This window comes from Mytilus galloprovincialis, chromosome 9 (genome assembly GCF_965363235.1).
Source record: "Mytilus galloprovincialis chromosome 9, xbMytGall1.hap1.1, whole genome shotgun sequence".
NCBI classification, from domain to species: domain Eukaryota; kingdom Metazoa; phylum Mollusca; class Bivalvia; order Mytilida; family Mytilidae; genus Mytilus; species Mytilus galloprovincialis.
The window spans coordinates 9593222-9616310 of NC_134846.1; the positions used below are offsets into that span (position 1 = coordinate 9593222).

Consider the following 23089-nt stretch of genomic DNA (forward strand, 5'->3'; position numbering starts at 1 on the left):
TTCGCCTCTTCTCTTTCTAGATTAACATGTCATAATGAAAATCATTTAAATTATGATGTTGGAGAGTTACATACAATTAGGTACTTACTGTTCAACTTTACATTCTCACCTGAAACAGAGAAAATAATATACATATATATATACATTTTAAAACAGGAAGAGAAATTTTTAGAGGATACATTGTGTACAATGTAATCACCAAAAACATTTCAGAGTCACTCTCTACTTTCTGCACCAAGTGTAAGATGTTGGACAGTTGAATGCATCGGACCCAAAGAAGGTCAACGAAAAGATATAGATAAAGTTATGCATTACAAGATTTGAAAACTTCCTTTTAGAATGCATAAGTACGCTCTCCCGCCAGAGGTATATTGTATGTACAAGTGCAAAACTGCCAACATAGCTAACTCAAATTAAACAGAAACAACATGAAGCCACAAAAAAGACAAAGAAAACCTCGGGGGATGACAGGACAATCACCAAATAAAAAGAAGAAAACACAAGGGGCAGCATGTAAACAAAAAGAATTGACAACATACCAAAATAGGAGAAAGGAGATGTCAGACCATACATCAGAGCCAATAGAACGGCACAGAATGACCCTACCAGAACAATCGGGAAGCACGGACAAGGAGACGGTACCATTTCAGTCCGATCTAGGCGGTATTTTTGTGGCCAGTGGCAGTGACCAACATGAAATTGACCAAAACCCAGTACCAATACAACATATGGCTTCTGTGATGGCCGGAATTGACCAAAACCCAGTACCTACACACCAGACAACATATAGCTACTACCGGTATGTTTGATAATACAACAGGTTTAAGTGATTATAATAGGGATTATTCGCAGGATCTTAGTTTGAAGATCGTACACGAAAGTGGAACACCATTGTGTTTGACCCTGTAGGTGCCCATATTCCAGTTAAAATTAAGGAGAAAATTTGGGCGGGAGAATATATTGATTTAAATATTTTACTTAAATATGCAAAACATTTAGCCACAGAATCCCAGTTAAATGGCGATCTTTCAGTAAAAGGGGGGTTATTAACTATAACTCCAAAAAAACAAAGCACCATTACAAATTTGCGCGTATGGACATCTGCTTTCATCATCTTTGTGGATATAGTGCTAGAAAAATGGCCCAAAAAATGTCAACAGTTCATGAAATACATGTTTAACCTTCGACTAGCTTCATCTAGAGGATATGGCTCAGGTTGGGCAATATATCATGAACAATACCGCCTTGGGAAGGCAAGATGTCCACAATCGTCTTGGGCAGAGCTAGACATGGAGCTATGGGAGCTATGACCCACGGCATCATGCAATGGTTACAACTTCGGTAGATGTACTTATGGGGCAGCATGTAAATTTGAAGGCCTGCAAAAAGAGGTAAGGATTACGAGTTGTATTCTTTGGGATACTCCCCTATTTGTGTGAATGAAGTAGAAGAATCTTTAAAGTGTTATCCGTCTAAGGTTATGGCAAACGAACTAATACATGGTTTTCAATTTGTTTTTTAATTATAATATTCCGGTTTACGTTTCCCTGTTAATGCAAGCAATTGAAAAAAGTGTGACTATTCATGCAGAACTTGTTAGAAAAAAATAAAAAGATTACTCTAGGTACAATTGCCCGTCCGTTATGACCACCCACCTTTGCCAACCCTACGCTTTTCTCCTATATTTTTGGCCGAAAAGAAGAACGGGGACCATTGTTTAATTCATAATCGTTCTTATCCCTTAAATAACTCTGTGAATGACTTTATAGATGAGAATTATTGCTCTGTGCAGTATTCGGGTATTGACGACGCCGTTCGTTTGGTCTAAAATATAGGAATAGTCAGAAAACTTTCAAAGTCCGATGTTAAGAGTGCATTTCGGTTATTAAGAGTTTCACCTTCTGATTTTGACCAGTTGGGCTTCATTTCTGATGGTAAATATTATTTTGATCGTTGTCTAAAAAAAGTCTTTGAAAAGTTCTCAACAGCACTTTATTGGGTCCTGGAACTTATCAGTGGAAATTAAGATATACTTCACTATCTACACGATTTCCTTTTTGGAAGTGAAGCAAATAGTCCAACTTGCCAGGAAACACTTGAAACGTTCAAGAATTTTTTTTTCAAATTGAGGTGTTCCATTAGCCGAAGACAAAACCGTTCAACTCACAGAAATTTTGACCTTCTTGAATTTGGCCTTTGTTAGTCTTGTATTATTTTTATTTTAGTTTCTTGTGTACAATTTGGAAATTAGTATGGCGTTCATTATCACTGAACTAGTATATATTTGTTTAGGGGACAGCTGAAGGACGCCTCCGGGTGAGGGAATTTCTCGCTACATTGAAGACCTGTTGGTGACCTTCTGCTGTTGTTTTTTTTTTTCTATAGTCGGGTTGTAATCTCTTAGTCACATTCCCCATTTCCATTCTCAATTTTACCTTAAAAATGGAAATGAGGCTCCCTGGGGAAAAACTGACTAATTTAAAACAAACTTTGCAGCTGTTTCTACCTTAATAAAAAAGGTAACCTTGCGCCTCATTTCAATTTTTAAGGTGCGAGGACATTAAAGTTTGGACCTCTTTATTAGAGCAATATAATGGAGTCACGGTCATGATTGATAGTTTATGGATTTCCAACGATATGCTTGAACTGTTTACAGACAGTGCCGGGGGTCAAAACAAATGTTTGGCATTTACATTCAGGGAAAATGGGCACAAAGTTGTTGGCCAAAAGAATGCCCAGAAGGCCGTACGGTGACCTATAGTTGTTAATGTCTGTGTCATTTTGGTCTTCTATGGATAGTTATCTCATTAGCAATCATACAACATCTTCTTTTTTATAGAACATGATTTTATTGAAGGACATTACTTACTTGGAACTTTTCCCAGTTGTTTTATCACTTCATTTATGGGGAGCACATCTTAAAAACAAACGAATAAGTTGTGTATGTGGATAGTTAGGCCGTTGTTACTATCATAAACAAGAGGACTTCTTCTAAGTCGAATAGCGTTATGTCCTTTATGTTATCAGGAATCTAGTTTTTTCCTCATTGAAATATAATATTGTTTTAAACATGTTAAAAGCAGAACAAATTCCTGGTAAAATAAATACCATAGCCGATTTATTATCCCGTTGTGATTTTCAGCGGTTCAGAATCAGTACAGAACAGCAATTCCAGACCACCTTTGGACGTTTTAGAAATTGAATTCAATCATCTTCTTACCAATTCTATGGCACAAAAAAATTAGAAAACATACAATACGGCAGTCGAATCCTTTAAACATTTTCGATCAGCTTAGCGATTTTATTTAACATTCCCTTCTTTTCATTTAAGGGTCTGTCAGCCTCTACTGTTTTAACATATATGTCAGGAATAAGTTATCAGCATAAGATCCACGATTTAACCGATAGTAGAAAATCCTTTTTAGTAGGCAAACATAAGAAGGTTTAAAAAGGTTAAACCATAAAAAAACGATTTGCAGGTACCAATTTGAATTCATTTATTAGGGAAATTAATCATGTCACTTCAACATGTCTGTTTTTCGTCGTATGAGTCCGCCATGTTTGCCTCAGCTTTTACTCTAAGTTTGTTCGCTTTACTTCGTGTGAGTGAAGAAGCTGCGGAAAGTAAAACTGATTAAGGGGCACATGTTATACAAATATCTGACGTTTCAGTTCTCAAATTTGACCACAAAGAAGAGCTTCGTCTGTGTATACGTAGTTCAAAAACAGATGAACTACACTCTTCTTTAACTTTGATTATTAGTGTGCAAATTGACAAATCGTTTTGTCCCATTCACTTACTAAAGCAATTTTTACAAATTCGATATCCTTCGCCCGGGAGTAATTTATACATACATTTTGATGGATCAATTTCCGTCTATCTTACAAAAGAGTTTGTCATTCTCCGAAATATATGGACATTTCAGAGCACATTCTTTCAGAATCGGGGGAGCAACTGAAGCAAAAAGACTATGAGTAGATAACGAAACATTAAAGAAATGGGGTCGTTGTACATCGGATGCTTACACAAAATACACCCGTTTGAACATTTAAGTCTATAGACTATACATCTTAAACCGCAATAGCTTATTGAAATAAAAACATACATCAATTGTACGTGTCAAAACAATTTGGTTAATAGGATCATCCATAGTATATTGCACAAACAAAGAAGCTTCGTCTAGACCTGGAGGACTTCACCTTGGCCTACAGAATACAGGTGCTCATATGGTTTGGATTGGTCAAAGGAGTATGACGTGGGGTGATTTAAATAGAGTCTTTGAACAAAGGTTGTTTAACCGCCCCTTCCAAGTTTCCATGTTATTGAACTTGGGTCTAATGATTTGGGTATATTGACATTAGAGAAATTATACAGTGATATAGGATGTGACCTGCTTCGGTTACCTGCATTGGATCCAGCTTTAAAAATAAAATGGTCAGACATATTAATTAGACGGTACTAGTACAATGTCAATTGTGGTCAAGCTATTGGAAAGGCTCGTAAACGAGTAGACCTTGGTTTTGAGCATCGGTGGATGTGCAATTAGACACAGTAACATACGTGCTAAAGAAAGTAATTTATTCAGATATTACGGAACACATTTATCAAAGATAGCTAATGATATTTATCTAAATAATTTACAAGGAGCGCTTGAAAAGTTCATGACATCTGGAGGACCAGCTATTTTTCCTCAGTGAAATTAATATTATTATAGAACTGTCATAGATTAGATTATTTACTAGATAACAAGTGAAACTCGGTCGGGAATTTAAAGGGGACTTTAAGCAAGTTTAATTTGGGGTTGTTTCTGTGGTAATTTCTTTGGCCGTCATATGGCAAGATGAAAATGGAACATGTCCCAACATTGTACGCTAGCTTATATTTGGGGTTATATTCTTCTGTGTTCCCACAGAGATTAGATTGGGTCTTCTTTGAATGTACCAAATGGTATCAGTTTTGAACTTTAGGCATTCCCTTTGAATTATATAATTAATAATGGAAACCAAAGAGTTCGTGGGTGAATATTTGCTACGTATCGGGGTTCATTTTTCATACGATCTCTCTATTAAGCATTTAACGTAGAGGATTGTAGCTTTCCTTGCCTATCAGTGAAGCACAGGCTTACCAAAAATAATGGTTCGGCGGTTTGTACATTCATCTTGCCTCATCTTGTCTGCGCAAAAAAAAATAATACTGTAGCCATATCATCCCAAATTCTTTGGTGATTATATACTTATCTTTGAAAACAAAAGGAGACGGATTTATACATTTCACACATACTTATATGGTAAAGAAAGGGTTTGATTGCACATGAGACATAATTAAGAAGAAAGCAAAAAATGATTGATCGCCCATGAGACATGTAGATAATATCAAGCAGTTCTGATCTTTGATTAGTTCAATCCCGCCACATTCGCCACGTGCATATCGCAAATCAGGAGCATGAGTTATTTTCTTCATTGTTTCTAGCATAAATCAGACCGTTTTTTTCCTCGTTTGTATTATTATAAACTTGAAGTAGTCTCTTATCAATTATTCACAGAAATGATGTGGGACGCTTAGGAACTTCAAATTATAGTTTGTTCTAATGTTAAGCCCCAGTCACACTGTCAAGTTTTTTACGTATTAAAAACTACGTTTCAAACAAAATTGTCCCGTTATTTTGAAAACTAGGTTTTACTAGGTTTGTGCTACCTTCTTATCACGTTTTGCTACGTATAAGTACGTGTAGACCCACGTTTTCACCACGCATTGAAACATTTTGATACGTAGTAAGCACGTTTTGTTGCGTTTCGCTAAAGCTTTGATACGTATTTACTAGGTGTCTACTTCATTTTAATTTTCGCTACGTTTGTTGTTGAATTTTCAAAACATACGGGACAGGTCTATTTTTGAACAAAGGATCATTACATTTCGATACGCTTCGTTACGTATAATTCCGTTTTGCTACGCTTTCAAAACGTAGTAAAACGTAGCTCCTGAAACGTGACAGTGTGACTGGGGCTTATTGCGATTTTACTTACCAACGTAGAGATTAGGATTTGACTCAAAAACATCACAAATTGAGGGATTCTTTTTGTATCTTCCTTTAAAGAGAAAAAATGTTAACGATCAGTTATACTCACTACCTCATTATCTACACTATAACAAGAGATTTGCTGACGTTAGTTTGTTTAAGTGGCGATTTAAATACAGCAAACTACATATGGCCTTTTCCGTATCGGCCCATGTATCATCTTGATATCCCCATATCAGCCCCAAGTCAGTATCAGTTTATTAAACATAACAGACCATATCTCCTCACTTTAAAACTATTTTTAGGGAATCATTCCATTATGCATATATTGATGATAAATCAAAATTCTTTTCTACGTCCTGAATATTATGAAATATTTACAATCTTGCATACCATCTGCATCATGTCGAATTGTCAATCATTATGGTCTAAAACTCCTACACACGTTCCAGTTTAGTTATTCAATATTGTGTGCGTTTAACATATATACATATAAAAATTCTGCTGCTCCTTGCATGATTTCTCTTTCAATTGAATGCTGAGCGAATGTTTTTGAGTTTCTCTATATCGTCTATATCTCATGCTTGAGGAATTTCTCAATCTTGTTTTCTTTTTTCTTTTATGAAGGCGGTTGAAATATTTTGGTTTACAGTCATATATTAACTTTAGCTACAAGATTATTGAAGCATATATATAAGAAGATGTGGTACGAGTGCAAATGAGACAACTATCCATCTAGGTCACAATTTGTAAAAGTAAACCACTATAGGTCAAAGTACGGTCTTCACCACATACATGTTCGCCCGTGTTAGTGAACCGAATTTCTAAATATGGGTTATGTGCTACGTCTTAACTCTTTTACTGTCGAGTTACTTCATACGTGCATGTATTTTTGTATTTGTGTTGTTAATTATTTCATCAAGCGAACATTTTAATTGTGTAATCCTGTGCTGTTAACATAATACAAACTGAACTTACTGAATGGTGTAACGTAAATGAAAATAATGTCGGCATTCTTGTCAAAAATGTTTCTCTCAAACACTTGTACTGATTTGTATTCTGTATTCTTGAATTAGAAACATCAACAAAATTAATTAAAACGCACATGGAAATGAATGTGAACAAAATAATAATTAACTAATGTCATCAAGATTCTTTGACTTCTTTTAATCACAACATATTTGCTACTTTTGAAGTACGTGGTTTTTCAAAGTGCGTTGAAAACATTCACTTCTCTCTGTAATTGTGACGTCATTATGAAAGGGGCGTTTGTAAACACCAATTTTTAATAGAATTCTGCCAAATCTATGACAGCTTTCTGAAAATCAGAAGTGACGCCACCATTCGCTCTCTAATATGTTTGCTGATATATACTGTAAATACCATATATTTTGAATGGGCTAGGGGTGGCGCCTAATACAAATTCTGAAAAGGGTAGAAACATGGACGAACATTTAATCTATCATCAAATATAATTCAGACTAATATACTTATATTTTTGACGTAAATATATAATATTCGTTATTCATTTTTTGATATCAAACATTTAGCAATACATACCCGTTGGATTTACTAGCTTAATTTTCTCTTTAACAATCATACCAACTCTTATCATTTTACATTTGCACTTGTAAAATCATTTATATTATCATGTAAATTAGGTGTATATCTCCCATTTTATAGGATGTATCATCCTTTGTGTTTCTTAACTACATACTTAAAACTGTGATATTTGAGATTGATTTTTTTTTTGTAGAAATTGGAGTATCAAACCACACTTGGCAATGATCATCAATGGTAATATGTTTACAAAATGTGTTCGATGACACATCCTGCCGTACAATATGGCCGATACTTATTATAGTTGTTTTCGTTAAATGCCTAATAAACATTAGACCAAGTCGCCTCTTTAGAATCTAAAGGACTATAGCTTATATTATTTTTCATACACCCAAATACCGTATATCGGGTTATTTGTACATTTTTGCTTTTTTTTTTTGCAACAAGATGTAAAGTTAGCAGCCGGTTCGTTATTCGATATTAAATATCCAACTGGCTGCTAGCAGTTGTTCGATATTCAAATTTGGTTGAAAATCATAAAACAAATATTTTTTTAACATTAAAAGCATCAATTTCATTGCCGAATGTACTGAAAAGATACGTAGAAAATCGTTTTATGACCCTTCAAAGTTGTATTAAACTCTCGTTGTCCTCGAATATAAACCCTTGTCAATGGTTATTATAAGTTGCATATTTGTCTTTATGTATTATAGAATTTTATCAATAAAGCGACATCAAAAATATTTTTTTATATTTTATATTGAATATCAAATATTGAATAACGAACCGGCTGCTAACTTCGCAGATATAAATCATGTCGCCACCATAAATTCCGATATAAATAAAAGTGTATATGCAAAGGTATTGATAAAAGTTTTGAATAATAACCGTCAAAATATTTCGTATATCTCTTTCAATGAAAATCGCGAATTGCACACCCGGGAAAATAACCCGCTATACGGTTAGTACGTATTAAAACAAATCACAATGTTTAGGTGTACGCTTTTGAAAATATTATCCATATTATTAGTATGCATTAGATTCTGTAACGGTGTAATAGAATTGATATTAGATAACTCACTTGGTTACTAAAAATGGACCAGACTGAGCATAGCATTCACTTATAACAGTTTGTCCGTCACTGGTAACTGCTGTATACAATGAGGACTGCTGACATGTGATAGAATTGTCTGATCCATCTGATAACCCAAAATATCTTCTGTTTTGCCAGACACATGGAAAACTGCAAAGCCCGTTCACTAAGATAGAAATATTCGTATGTTTAAATTAGTAAATCAAGTGTATGTTCTATTGTCAGATATGGGTAATCTACGAAAGCCTATTAGGGTCACACAGAAAAAAAATATCTCGTGATTACGAGATAATTATCGCGTAATTACGAGAAAAATATCGTGTAATTACGAGAACACTATCGCATAATTACGAGTTTAAATTTTGTTTTTTCGTAACTACGGAATAGTTATCGGGTAATTACGAGATAAAAAAATCTTATCTCGTAATTAAGCGATTGTTTTCTCGTAATTACGCGAACTACGAGATACATATTTTTTGTAGGACACTAACAGGTATTCGTAGTAATAGTAATGAAATACATATTTTTTTATTCTGTGTACGTGTATAACGAGAGATTTGGAGTACACGTCAATGAGAAATACACTAAACAACAGTAAATTAAAAAAAAATTCAATAAGTCAACTATACGTGTAAACAGGTATACATGAAACTAATAAACTCACAAAACCACTCGCACTAGTCCCAGGAATGTGAACAGACAAGACAAAGAAACACCCATTAATCGGTTAATGACGAAACTAGATAAAACAATTGTCATAACCTGGAACAAGACATAAAACAGTTTTTTATGTTACCTGGGCCACTTATCAGCGCATAGAACTACAATACGCCGGACATTGTCAAAAAGCCATGTACTCTGCCAATACGATAGTAATTTTGAACGTATTTAACTTGTCAATTGTATCTGTACTGTGTGGACGAGCTTTACATGTGTTTAGAGCGTACGAGAAGAATACACAAACGTTAATCAAACGTTCAAGTAAGGTGTGATGGCGTAAGTCTGGCGTTTGTATAATATAGATGAAATACACGCCACGAAAAAAAATGTCTCTTGCACGTATTTGAGACACGGCCCGGTCGTACCTGGGACGATTATCCGTGCTTTTGCCGTGTCTGGTATGTGTATTTATGAAGTGTCCTGATATCACACCTGTCATTCAGGAAAACCAACAATCATCTATGGATCTGACTATGAACATGATGAAGACCCTCCAGTACAAACAGATGTAAAATCTGGAAAACCGAAACCACGCGCAAAAAAGCGACATTGCAGTATAAAGAATCTTGATGTGGAAATTATCTTGTTACATTGTGTAGATATAGCCCATTTTTATGAACCATGAAACATATCGACTTTAAAAATAAAGACAAAAACAAAATAGCATTGTTTCCAAGGAAGCTGAACTTGGGTTAAACAGTAAATTGTTTTCTACAATTTACCTTTTTTTACACAAAGGACATTTTTAAATCATTATCATAATCCTTCTGTAACACATGTTTTTTAGTTTTAAAAGAGGGACGAAAGATACCAAAGGGACAGTCAAACTCATAAATCTAAAACAAACAGACAACGCCATGGCTAAAAATTAAAAAGACAAACAAACAACAGCACACATGACACAACATAGAAAACTAAAGAATAAACAACACGAACCCCACATTTAAAACATTTGTTACCGCTATTTGTCATTTAATAAAGTTCGATGCATTTTCGTCACTTCATTTTCGATGTTGAACGAGTGATGGAAAAATATGATGCTATATTGCACAAATAGTAAGTAAATTGAATTCTCATAATTGCAAATCAGCACTGCTGTCATTAAGGAATAGTGATTAAGTAACTACAGAACAAACATTGTTAATTTCTAATTTATCCTACACAATGTCAATCACTAAGACGCTTGATAAACATTAATAGTGCAGGGATACATGCGGTCCACTCTATATGGTAAATGACGTCATTAAGGCGCGCATAATTGACGAGATTTTCCGGAGAAGGACAAACTCGAAAGAAGTCTAAATTGTTTGATGTCCTCTATCCGACTTTTAAGAACTTATGACATTATTCAAGTCTCCCAGGAACCAGTGTACAAGACTTAAAAAAAAAAGTCAGCAGATGGTCCTTCCGACTAACGTAACGGTACCCAAATTGCACCTATTTAGCAAAACTAGCAGCGAAAATCTTACAAGAATTCCTAGAGACTAAACAATTTGTATTTTAATGATTTGATACTTAGCACATCTTTCAACATAGGTAAAACTATTTAGATATGCACAAAACGTTCACAGTATTTATCAACAGATGAAGTATTTACTGGAGAAGCAAACTGTACTGAAACGTCATCTTTTTAAAATGAGAAAATACAATATGTTACAAGTATCCATTTAAAAAATAATGAAGAATAAGCATGGACTAATATCTAATTGTTCAAAATATTTGAAGAAATTAAACAAAAGCTCTAGATCTGTTATTAGACTTTTGACGATGTGAATTTAAGCATGGATGCAATTTGGGTACTCCTCATTTCAGAATCATTGCCGGTTTGGAGGTCAGTTTAGACCAATTTTTCTATGATTCCATATGGAATAAAAATCAAATTGGTGTACCTTTATAATAAAGAAGGATACAGCTACAAAATAAACACAGAATGGACATGTTTGTCTTTATCATTAAAAAACGTAGATGAAAAAACTGTCAAAATAGGTGCAATTTGGGTACCGTCACGTTATACAGTATAAAGTATAATACTTTCTGACTATACTGTTTGAATACATTGAATCTTAAACGTCAAAATCAGCGATCACAAATCTTAAAATCAGTTGTCCCTAAGAACTTTTGTGTCAAACATGCACAGAAAATTGACTGAATCTGTATACGTTAAGGTGCACGCAAATGCACGCTACAAGAACGCTAAGCAATCGTTAGACGTGCGTTGCATTAGTTTAAAGTAGTTTGAGGTTAATTGCAGGGTTTAAGCATGTAATGCAAAATGTTGCTACTGGTAAGGTTGTCACGGCCTAAATCGATGTACCAAGATGTGCATATATAAAATAAGGAGCACGTGAAAAATTATTCTACAAGGACAAAAAAAAAATGATACAAAAAACAAGTAAAGATGACAATTATACACTTGAGGACTTTCTTGTCTGTTCTATATATGTTTTAGTTTAAAATACAAAACATGCAAATAAGATATACCCCTTTCATTTTTTCTTGCATTACCAAAATCAAGTGAAAGAAATTTTAATGCGGTTTTATTCATACACTACCTATATGTTTGCTATGGGGTAAATCATCTAAGTTTATCATTTAGAATTTTGGAGAAATGTTTTTTTTTTTCTTTTTTTAGATACAAATTACTAGAATAAGGTGTTGCAATCTTACCTAAGCTATAGTTCAATACCAGAATAAAACCAATTAAACCGAGCTGCATAATACATGTAACATCCATTGTGTGACTTTGTACACTATTATGTGCTACCTTCCGGTATCTGTACTATATTCTAGGTTGTCAAACAATACTTTCATAAATTATCATCACCCGTCATAATAATGTCTGCTTTTTATTCATTTTTATGTTGTATTGACTTAATGACCATCAACTGTATCGTATATGCTTATCTAGTCCATTAATAATGTCCAGTTTGTCATTTAATACGTGCGTGCTTAAATAAAAAAGAAACAACTTGAAGACAGTATCAATCGAAGGTCGTCTTTATCATTTCAAGTTTATGTAGATCTTCACACGATTCAGGTCTCGCCTATATTTGTCATTGGATTTTAAATATTTTTACAGCAACATACTCCCAATGTCTCTATGTGATTTTTTAGATCAGCACTAATTGATTTTTTTTTTGGGTGTGAAAAATACACCTGGAAATATGCACATTGTTTGTTATACGATTTAAAAACCCCGGCATGCCTAGATTTCTCATAAACTTTTGTTTTTTAATCTCTTTCAAAGGTTAATATCAGAAGTATCTGAACGAGTTTAATGACAGACTGCAGTACACAACATAATATTTTTCGGATGTTCTGCTTATTGGATATGTAAGTAACATGGAAAATTAACATTGTTATGATAATTTTTAAACATTCAATTCCTTATAATTATTGCTATCCGATAATGCTTGATCACTGAGATTAACATCTATTACTACCTCAGCATTAACTAAAAACGTGGTATATTTCGAACTTTTGTTTATAATTTTCGGTGATTGATTACTTTTGGGGGGAGTACATGTTCCCATGGATTGGTACATTGTAATTGTTAAACGTGCAAGTATTTAGATAGATTACAATAGGTAATATGATTCATAGCAAATACCGTACTGTTCACTGGAACCTATACACAACAAACCAGATATTTCATATCTGCAAAGCAGGCAACGTATGCACTCAATTTTAGAATTCATTTTGTTTTTTAATTTTTAAGTTATCAGTCAATATTTTGAATGACAAGGATCACCAATCCGTCAAATTTCATTTGATACCCTAATTACTAAAATATTTTTTTCATAGTTTAATATTTATACCTTTTCGAGGTATTTATTTTGTTTTAAATATGTACTAATTTCCAGTCTGTGCTTGCTTGACGTAACCCGATTTGGTGGTGTGACATTATACAACTCTATCCGAATAAATTTGCAAAGAAATCAGCTCAAACTTGTGCTCGGGACTGTCTTAAACTTGCAGCGAGGAGTATTTTGGGTCCTTTGGGTTTTTGTGTGTTTTTTGTGTGTTTTTTAGTGTGTGTTTTTGGCTGTGCATATACTGATTTTGTTCCTATATATTTGTTTTTTTTTTTCTTATCTATGTAGTTGTTGTATTCTATGGAAAGGTAATTAAAATAAAGAAGATTTTGGCACACCACACATACCTCAAACATTTGCTTAGGTTGACAAAAATGCCGATCTTGACTTCTTCTGTCTAACAGTTATATTCATTCTAAAAGTTAATATTATGGATATATTAAAGTATAACTAAATCTCGTATTGAACAAGTTGAAATACATAAGTTAAATTAGACATCTCGTGTTTTACAGTGACATGCTTATTGCATGTAAAATACATTGAAAACTTTTTTAGTGTTGAAAATAAATGTCTTCCACAGCCCAACAATCTGTTTGTAAGTGCACTCAGAATTCGTCCGGTTTAAGCTTTTGCAGAGCTAACTTGTGGATATTTGTAACACTTGCAATCAAAGCCGATTTATTTCTGTATATTATAGGGTTTGATACATGTATGTGATCCATCGTATTGTGAGTTCATAATTGACGCTGCGAGTGCTGAAACCGATATTTAGATTAACAAAAATGCATGCCTAAAATGAAGACAGCCTTGTTCGTTTCATATTATTTTGATATAGGGCGTCTGTTTTAATTTATCATATCCGCATTAGAACTCGCGGTTAACATGTGTCCATAGCTTGCTACAAACGTAAAAAATTGTACTCTGGTCACTTTTCCAAAATTTGAATTAATATTTCAGTGTCCCTATTCCTACACGAATATAGTCATTTGCTATGAGTTTATATAAGGCAAGATCATGAAAGACCAAACAGTAAACACACATAAAACAAATTACATAAAACAAAACGAGTAACTATACTATACTGACAAATAAGACATGTGATATATACCGAATATACAGAACAAAAACCACAAACAAAATAACAGAACTCAGCACAAAATGACCAATCGGACCCCTAAGTATATTAAAGTAAAAACAAAATGCCCTACAGAAGGATTTACACAAGAAACATCATAACTGTACATGATTGTTTGATACCGAGATACACGTCGTATATAAATGCGAATTCAACTTCGGAAAAAGCAGTCATATTCGGGAATAGATCACGTTCGGTACTAAGTAGACCAGACAACATAGATGGTAAACCACTATCTAAGACGTGGTACGAATTTCTTTAATTAGTTTTAGACACAGACACATCATGTATATCAACCAGTTCGCTATGGTGTCCCTTCTATCATTCGAATTTAAAATATGTGTGACATTGGATATGTTACGTTTGCCGACGTCATAAAACCGTTCTATTTGAGGTTTCCCGATTTGATACGTATCAGGTACGGTTGGTACGTAACACAACCGTTGGTGCTGTTTTGGAGGTATCATTTAACGCATGAAATTATCTTATTAATCACGATGAAATTTAAAGAATTGATTTGCATATCACCAAAAAACTAGCTTGACGATTTATTTGATAGCGATTTTAACGTTTCTAGAACACTGTGTTTATGATTCTTTCTCTATGGAATAACTTTGTTATGCACAAGTGGATGAATCAAACAGACCTTAAACGAACTGAGTTGAAATTGACACGACCTTTAGATTCTAAATATAGATTTGTGTTTGTGTTTGCTATCTGTATTTTGTTTTGGTTCGTTTTCTTTTAATAGGAAAAGATTTTTTTCATACAGACAAATGAATTATAATTAAAATAATAACTATAAACTACTTTCTAAAACACATGATACTGGTATTGGTTATATTTGTTAACGTGTCAAAATTGCGTAGTTTTCGTACAAAAAAAATGTATCTTAATTAGTTGTTACATGATTTAGAATTTAGTTTTTATTATTAAAATTATTTATTTCGATCATTACACAACATATTTTGTTTGAGAGGGTGAGGGAGCTGAGATTTCATTTTGAGTGAGAAAAGGGAATTCTTCGATTTTTTTTTTCTTTCTAGAAACGATACTAGAGAGTAAAATGAAAAAATATTGAAAAAATCCGTATTTACTATTCGGTTGCCAATAAAAAAAAACACATTTCTTGAATCATCTAATTTCACTGACTAGAATAATTGTCATATAATTATACAGAGGCGGATTTAGGGGGGGGTGGGTCAGGGGGAAAACGGAAAGGGTCCGCCCCTTTTCTGGAAAAAAAAATGATTAATAATATAGGGAAGCATGATTGGAGCGGGTCCCCTTTTAGGCAGTCAGTGGTCCCCAACTTATGAAAATTTCTGGATCCGCCACTGTTATCATGACTAAAATACAATTGTACTGACACTTGTGTTCTTTGAATATTTTCATTTGATAGTTTATTCGTACTTTTAACTTTTGGTAAAATTTCTCATACGTCAGAATGATGATATTTGAAACTTGCAGAAAAAGATAAGAATGGTATTAAAGATAATGAATTTGAACAACTAAAATAACCTACAATTTGAAATTATATCAAAATAGAAAGAAATCGTCCTGATAAGTAAATTAAAAAAAATTACTTCATCAAAGTTGTTCCGTCGTGTTTATATTTATTCACTGTGCAGTACCTTGCTTGCACTTTCTATTTAATGTTTAGCGACCTCCATACCGAAACAGGTTTTATATTTACCTTTAACATTTTACATTTTGAATGGGGTCAAATTTGAATGTTAAAATAGCACTTATTCTATTATCTTTTCTTAAAACCTACCCTTAAAATATGCTAACTTTTCCATTTATACCGTTACATTAATAAAACAGTCAAACATAACATAAATTATTAATGTGCTATATATACAGTGAAACCTGGCTAAACCGAATCATGCATGTATGAACCGAAAACCTGTAAAAACCAAAAATGTTCTTAAAGACCAAACAGTCGATTCAGTTCTACCAGTAGTTTTTTCGTTAAAATGTTGTGTGAAGGTATTTTATGATTTGAGGAACAAAATATGATGGAAAAAATAAGGGTCCAACGACTTAGTTTTGTCACTATAGCAACCTCAGTTCCGTGTTTTTCCGAATATCAACATGATATTTGCTTGTTATCTCAACTTTCAAAAAATCCCTTTATATCAAACCATTATTGTTTCACGTTAAACAGTAGATTTGTGTCTATCAAATACAGGTTCAAGAGTTTAAGATTGCAAAATTAAAAAAAATCTACCAGTGATTTCTTCATAAACATTTCAAGGAGGAAAGTGCCATGTGTATTCTTCCAAATAAAGGGAGGAAAATGTATGTCATCAGCCAATACCGAACAAAAGATTCGCGGAGAGGTTCGGTTTAAACAGGTTTTACTGTATATAGCTTGTTTTTGCCTGTGGAATTTCAAGGGAAATAAATCTTAATTACAAACCGTTCGTTGCAACGGTTACTAGCAACGGTTTGTTGAAAGCATAATCGAATACACACAATATCGTTTGTTATGAATAGGTAACACACTACATAAAAATTATACCAAGTTGTATCTAAAAATCATCCAAATACTTTTTATAATGATTCATAAAAAATACATTGACATAAAGGACATATTATATGACTTAATTTCAAAAGATTAATGACGGCTCCCAGTCCGTACTACAGTTGGTACGGTAGCAAATCGGGAAACCTCTATTTACCGAGAGTGTAACGTAATCAAAAAGAAGTACTACCGTTTTTTTTTTTTTTTTGTTTTTTTTTTTATATTTTTTTCATTTGCGATAAGTAGTAAGTGTGTCCTAAGTTTGATCGGAAATATTGTTCGTGTAACCAGACTATGTTTGCTCTTATCTCCGTGTAACGAAAACAACATTTGTCATTCATAACTTTAGAACAATGTTGATTATGTACAACAAACAATCTGGACAACGACAAAAACGAGATGATACTACTGAAAAGAAAAAATTGACAATGAAAGACAGCTGGTATTGCCTTATATATAACGTATATCCAAATTCACATCTTGACTTCATTTAGATTATTCTTCCGTTATGTGTTTTTGTCGACAAAATAGTAATAACCCTTTTGGTGTCTTCCCGCTGATTTTTATATCGTTATTAAGACAGTGCATTTTATCAATGCCTGATAACGCTAATGTTATGTCTCGAATGATATACCTTGAAATAATCGAAATTATTGTAAAATGCCATGGCTGATTTCATATTTGCTTTATTACATTATGACAAAATCTGAAGACAAGCTGTGTACACACAAACTTGAAATCCCAAAAATTTACATATAAACCAAAGACGTAAAGTATGTATAACATTCGTATGATTAAAATAAGTTCGTTCTTTTACTAAAAATCCAATCCAACTACTGTGTCAGTCACGGATATTCCATGAATCGTTTGGAACCTGTATATGAAAAAAATAAAATAAATCAGCATTCAATGTCTTGCAAAATACGTTTAAACGTTTTTAGGTGAAAGTAAATTATTTTAGTATTTTGTACAGTTCACCATGTTCATAATTTTAATCCATACATTCTATAACTCAACAGTTACAAATAAAAAACAAAATGTGTGAGTATCAAGAAATCGTCAATACACATCAAGTTCTAAAATGAACAAAAATCAATGAATCTACCACAACGTATTAATCAATACCATACCACAAAAGCATAAGAGCAATATATAAATAAGCAAAACCTTAATTTCTAGACGGTTTCTCGTTGATTTCAATTTTTGTAAAGAAATTTTCATTGATTACATGTTTGATTAAAGGAACAGTCCTTGCAAAATTACTGAGTGTGCATTATCATCTGAATTTGAACCATACAAATTGCATTATTCATGAATTATTTTACATATTAATGTTCGTGAAGCTCAGTATTTAGTGTTCTATGTCGTGTTTTTCTTATCTGGTTTTAATTTTTCGGTCTTGTTTTCTTGTTAACCATTGCGTTGTCAGACTTTTTCCGACTTATGAGTTTACATGTCATTTTGCAGTTTAGAATATTTCGCCTCACTTTCATATCGTTAATAAAGAAATATTTTAGATAGTCTTTCATAGTCATAATGATGAACTGTGTTTGTCTCCGTTGTTAGGTCAGACATTTCTGCTGTCAACGGTGATATCAACAGGAAGAATAGGGTAATACAGGATTGGAATGAACAGAATAAGATAACATCGATGTAAGATATATGTAAGTATATCAGTCCATGTACAGACTCATTTTAGAAGGAACAGTTTTATGAACGACTAAAGATATCATTCAATGCATTTAAATTGTAAAACTGTAAAATACTCAAACAAACTTAAATTCATATATCGTATATTTTCCTATTTAAGTACAAACACTTTCTCGAAATAAACATAATGTTGAAGGTCGTACGGTGACCTATAGTTGTTAATGTCTGTGTCCTTTTGGTCTCTTGTGGTCCTTGTGGACAGTTGTCTCATTGGCAATCCTACCGCATCTGTTTCTTTATATAATGATACAATGCGTAGGATGTTGTAGATTCGTGTAACAATGTGTAATGATTATTAACATATTTGACACAACTATAACATGTACATGTATAAGATTAACCAATTCTTGATCTCCGTTTCGCACATCAATCTCCTGATTACGGATGCTATCGAGTACATGCTGTATTAATAACGAAAAGGGGTAACGACTTGTGTATGCTTCAACAATTTCAAATTACGTAAATATCAGGCCTTGAAGTCATAAAACTTTTGAATCGGTTTTGTGTACTCATACTCCTAAATCAACCAATCAAAATGCTGGATTTCATGTTTCGAGCATGACTTTTGTGCTCCGAGCACTGGTCAAAGTTATATTACTTCAATCACAGGTTTGTTACAAAAATGTTTTGTTTTTTTCTTATTTCATAATCAGTAAGTAAAATATTAAAAGTACCTTTGCATGTTTCTGGATCTTCATCAGACACATCTCTACAGTCCACATTTCCATTACACACCCTGTCTATGTTAATACATTGAGTATTGTCTGCACACTTTTTCTCACCAGGTTTGCAAATTTCAGCTGCAATTGATGTTTACAGTCATCACAATACAACACATGATCAATTCCTCCCCTTTTCCACATAATTTTTAACAATCAAATGTTTAAGTAAGAACGAACTTGTTGATACAATTCAGATGTAGCTTGCAAATATGAACACTACAAATTAACCCTGTTTAAACAGCAAAAACTAACTTTTTTTAAATCTTGAATACGTAAATGAAACCCTTCATATACAGTATTTAATAGAAATAGTGTTCACTCCTAATTAACTAAGAGTCGCAAATGACTCAGTATTTACAAAATAACAACGAGTTCAAGGAAACACCATAACAATATTGATTTGCCTGTCGAAAATACAGATAGAGATAAAATCTTACTTCCCACAACATAGCCATCTGTTTTCGGATGTTAATTCAGACAATATACTTTGCTAATGCTAGAAATATTTGAACAGCACTGATAGCTACTCATCGTGTATAATATTTATATTAGTTTAAAAACCACACAAATCACACTGCTGCTGAATGTTAAACTTTTGTCTTCGAGGATGGGCTGTATTATTCGTTGTCATGACATAACTTCATAAGATCATTGTCCGATCATTTATTGATCATAGAACTTTCAAATGATTTGAAACCCGAAGGTTCTGTTTTACCTTAAGGTATATATTAAGTCATCAGATTGCTGCAAATAGAAATACATCTTTAAAAACCCCCAGATTGGACGTGAACGGGCACTAATACATCCCCACAACAAAAAGACACTGAGTACAGATCTTGGACTAATCGTAGTTACTGGCATCTAGTTCCAATCCAATAACATTGCAATTCAAATAAAATATATAAAAACAGTATCCTATTAAAGGTTTTATTTATCAATTTAATTCGACAACAAACAGAAACGCTATGATAAGTTTGTGTATCTTTAAATATAATTAAATCTATCACCTCAAACCGACAAAATATTAACCATATCGTTAAGCATCACGACACTTTACATCTTTATCAGAATCCTACTATATATGTGGCCGTCATACATAAATTATATATCCAAAACTCATCAAAGATACAAAGCGTATAATTGCGTACGTCAGACGCGTGTTTCGTTTTAAAAAAAACAAGACCACCATATCAAAACAGTTAAAAAGGCAAAAGAAATTCCCGAAATTGAAGATAAAGAAACTCATCATAGATACCAGGACTAAATTTATGATTTATATCGATATAAAAGATTGGCACATATTTTATAGACCATTGAAGATATAGAGCGAGTCATATTGTTAACACACCATTTTTGAAAACAGTATCTTCAGATGTTTCAGGGGTTATGATCTTTATATGCAATTAAATTCATAATTTTAGAATTCAACAAGCGAAATCAATGTATCACTAGTAAAATTTTAAGTCATGGATTTCGTTTCCTTCAATTACTTTAAATTTTTAATAAACTATTCCATAGATACAGAGATTTCGTGTACTGCGGGTAAAAAACCTATTTCGACGGAATAGCACATCCTAAATTTTACGGAGATTTTTTAACCGGGCCCGGACTTAGATGGAGAGTTATCTCATTGGCACTCATGCCAGATCTTACTATTTATATTAAACCTCAACATTTAGTACGTGCTTATCTAAAGTCAGTTCTGTGGTTGTCTTAGATTCATGTCAGTCACATTGGTTTGTCGTAAATTGTTTTGTTATGAATTAGACCGTTAGCTTTCTCAAATAGATTTTTTTTAATTTCTTTCATGTCGGGGCCTATTATAGACAATAAAACTTAAAGGGTTTCTCATGATGGATGGCTGTACGGTTGTTTATAATTGCTGATATTCATTTCCGTTTTGAGTTCACATTTCTATTCAATTCTGTTAATCTTGTTATAACAAGTGAAACTGCGAGCTACTTCTCACTGATGATACCCCCGCCGCAAGTGGATAATATTAATAGTGTAAAAATATGCAAGTGTTCGGTAAACAGGAAGTAGTCGAGTGATGAATCTGAAAACGCATCACACGGTATAGCTGACTTATAAAAATCCTGAAACCAAATTTCAGAAATCCTTGTATTGTAGTTCCTGAGAAAAATGTGATGAAAATTTTTAACTTGGTTATCATGTGTAAAATCATACAAGTGTTCGGTAAACAGGAAGTAGTCGAGTGATGAATCTGAAAACGCATCACACAGTATAGCTGACTTATAAAAATCCTGAAACCAAATTTCAGAAATCCTTGTATTGTAGTTCCTGAGAAAAATGTGATGAAAATTTTTAACTTGGTTACCATGTGTAAAATCATACAAGTGTTCGGTAAACAGGAAGTAGTCGAGTGATGAATCTGAAAACGCATCACACGGTATAGCTGACTTATATAAATCCTGAAACCAAATTTCAGAAATCCTTGTATTGTAGTTCCTGAGAAAAATGTGACGAAAATTTTCAACTTGGCTATCATGTGTAAAATCATACAAGTGTTCGGTAAACAGGAAGTTGTCGAGTGATGAATCTGAAAACGCATCACACGGTATAGCTGACTTATATAAATCCTGAAACCAAATTTCAGAAATCCTTGTATTGTAGTTCCTGAGAAAAATGTGACGAAAATTTTCAACTTGGCTATCATGTGTAAAATCAGACAAGTGTTCGGTAAACAGGAAGTTGTCAAGTGATGAATCTGAAAACGCATCACACGGTATTGCTGACATATATAAATGTTGATACCAAATTACAGAAAGGGTGGATGTGTAGTTCCTGAGAAAAATGTGACGAAAGTTTCATGGGACGGACTGACTGACGGACTGATGGACGGACGGACTGACGGACGGACTGACAGACAGAGGTAAAACAGTATACCCCCCCCCTTTTTTTAAAGCGGGGGTATAAAAATGATTTTAATTTAACAAAAAATCAAGATTCATTATTTGAAATATTTGTTGATTTTAAAGTCAGAAACAGGTGGATATTCATATTGGTTTCAAATATCAAAATAGCTTTAATATATCTGTACAAATGAACATAAGCAAAAAGTAATTAGTTGCAATTACCTTTACATGTCACTGGATCTTCATCAGACTCATCATAACAGTCCGTAAGACCATTACAAACATTATCTAAATTTATACATTGATGATTGTCAGCACACTTTGTCTTGCCGGGTTCACAAATTCTAGCTGCAATTGACGTATAATGTCTTCACAAAATAACACATTATCAGTTTCTCTTCCTCATAGAATTATAAACTAATCAAATTTATAAGTAAGAACTAAATAAGTATTACAATTATCTACGTTGCAAACATGAACACTTAGAATCAACCCTGCTTAAACAAAAACAAAAAATAAAAATGTTAAATACTTAAATGAAACCCTTCATATGAAATGTTTAATAAAAGTAGTGTTCATTACCACAAATGACTCCTGAATTACATAATGAACAACAGAAGCATCATAGCAATAATGATTTTCGGGTCAAAAATACAGTTCGAGAAGAAATCTTATTTCCTTCAATATAGCCAATTCTCATTTTTTGGATGTTAAATCAGAAATTATATTTTGCGAACCGATTAATGCCAGTAATATTTGAATAGCACTGCTAATTTATTCGTGTACAGAACTTACATTTGTATATTAGATTAAAAATCACAGGTCCGGTTAAACTGCTGGTAAATGTTTTGTCTTTGAAGGTTGCAACTGTATTAGGGGCAGTACTATGCATTGACAGGTTATAACTTTGA

The 23089-nt window shown here is 33.1% G+C and overlaps 1 protein-coding gene and 1 long non-coding RNA gene across 21 annotated transcripts in view; both read right to left on the bottom strand.

The window, feature by feature from the left end:
* Positions 1–23089, bottom strand: part of LOC143044369 (uncharacterized) — a 165691-nt gene that overhangs the window by 95982 nt on the left and 46620 nt on the right. For 19 of the 20 annotated variants that reach the window (XM_076216333.1, XM_076216330.1, XM_076216346.1 and 16 more), the window contains one exon: positions 22401–22526. The exons of the other annotated variant lie outside the window; for it this stretch is intronic. In XM_076216333.1, coding sequence (XP_076072448.1) covers positions 22401–22526 — 126 coding nt within the window. The remainder of the gene's footprint in view (positions 1–22400; positions 22527–23089) is intronic. 20 annotated transcript variants of the gene reach the window in all.
* Positions 6002–12133, bottom strand: LOC143046618 (uncharacterized). Its single transcript, XR_012969188.1, has 4 exons — positions 12058–12133; positions 8659–8836; positions 6996–7083; positions 6002–6087 (listed from the first exon to the last, which is right to left on the bottom strand). It is a non-coding gene; the product is annotated as an uncharacterized LOC143046618 (long non-coding RNA).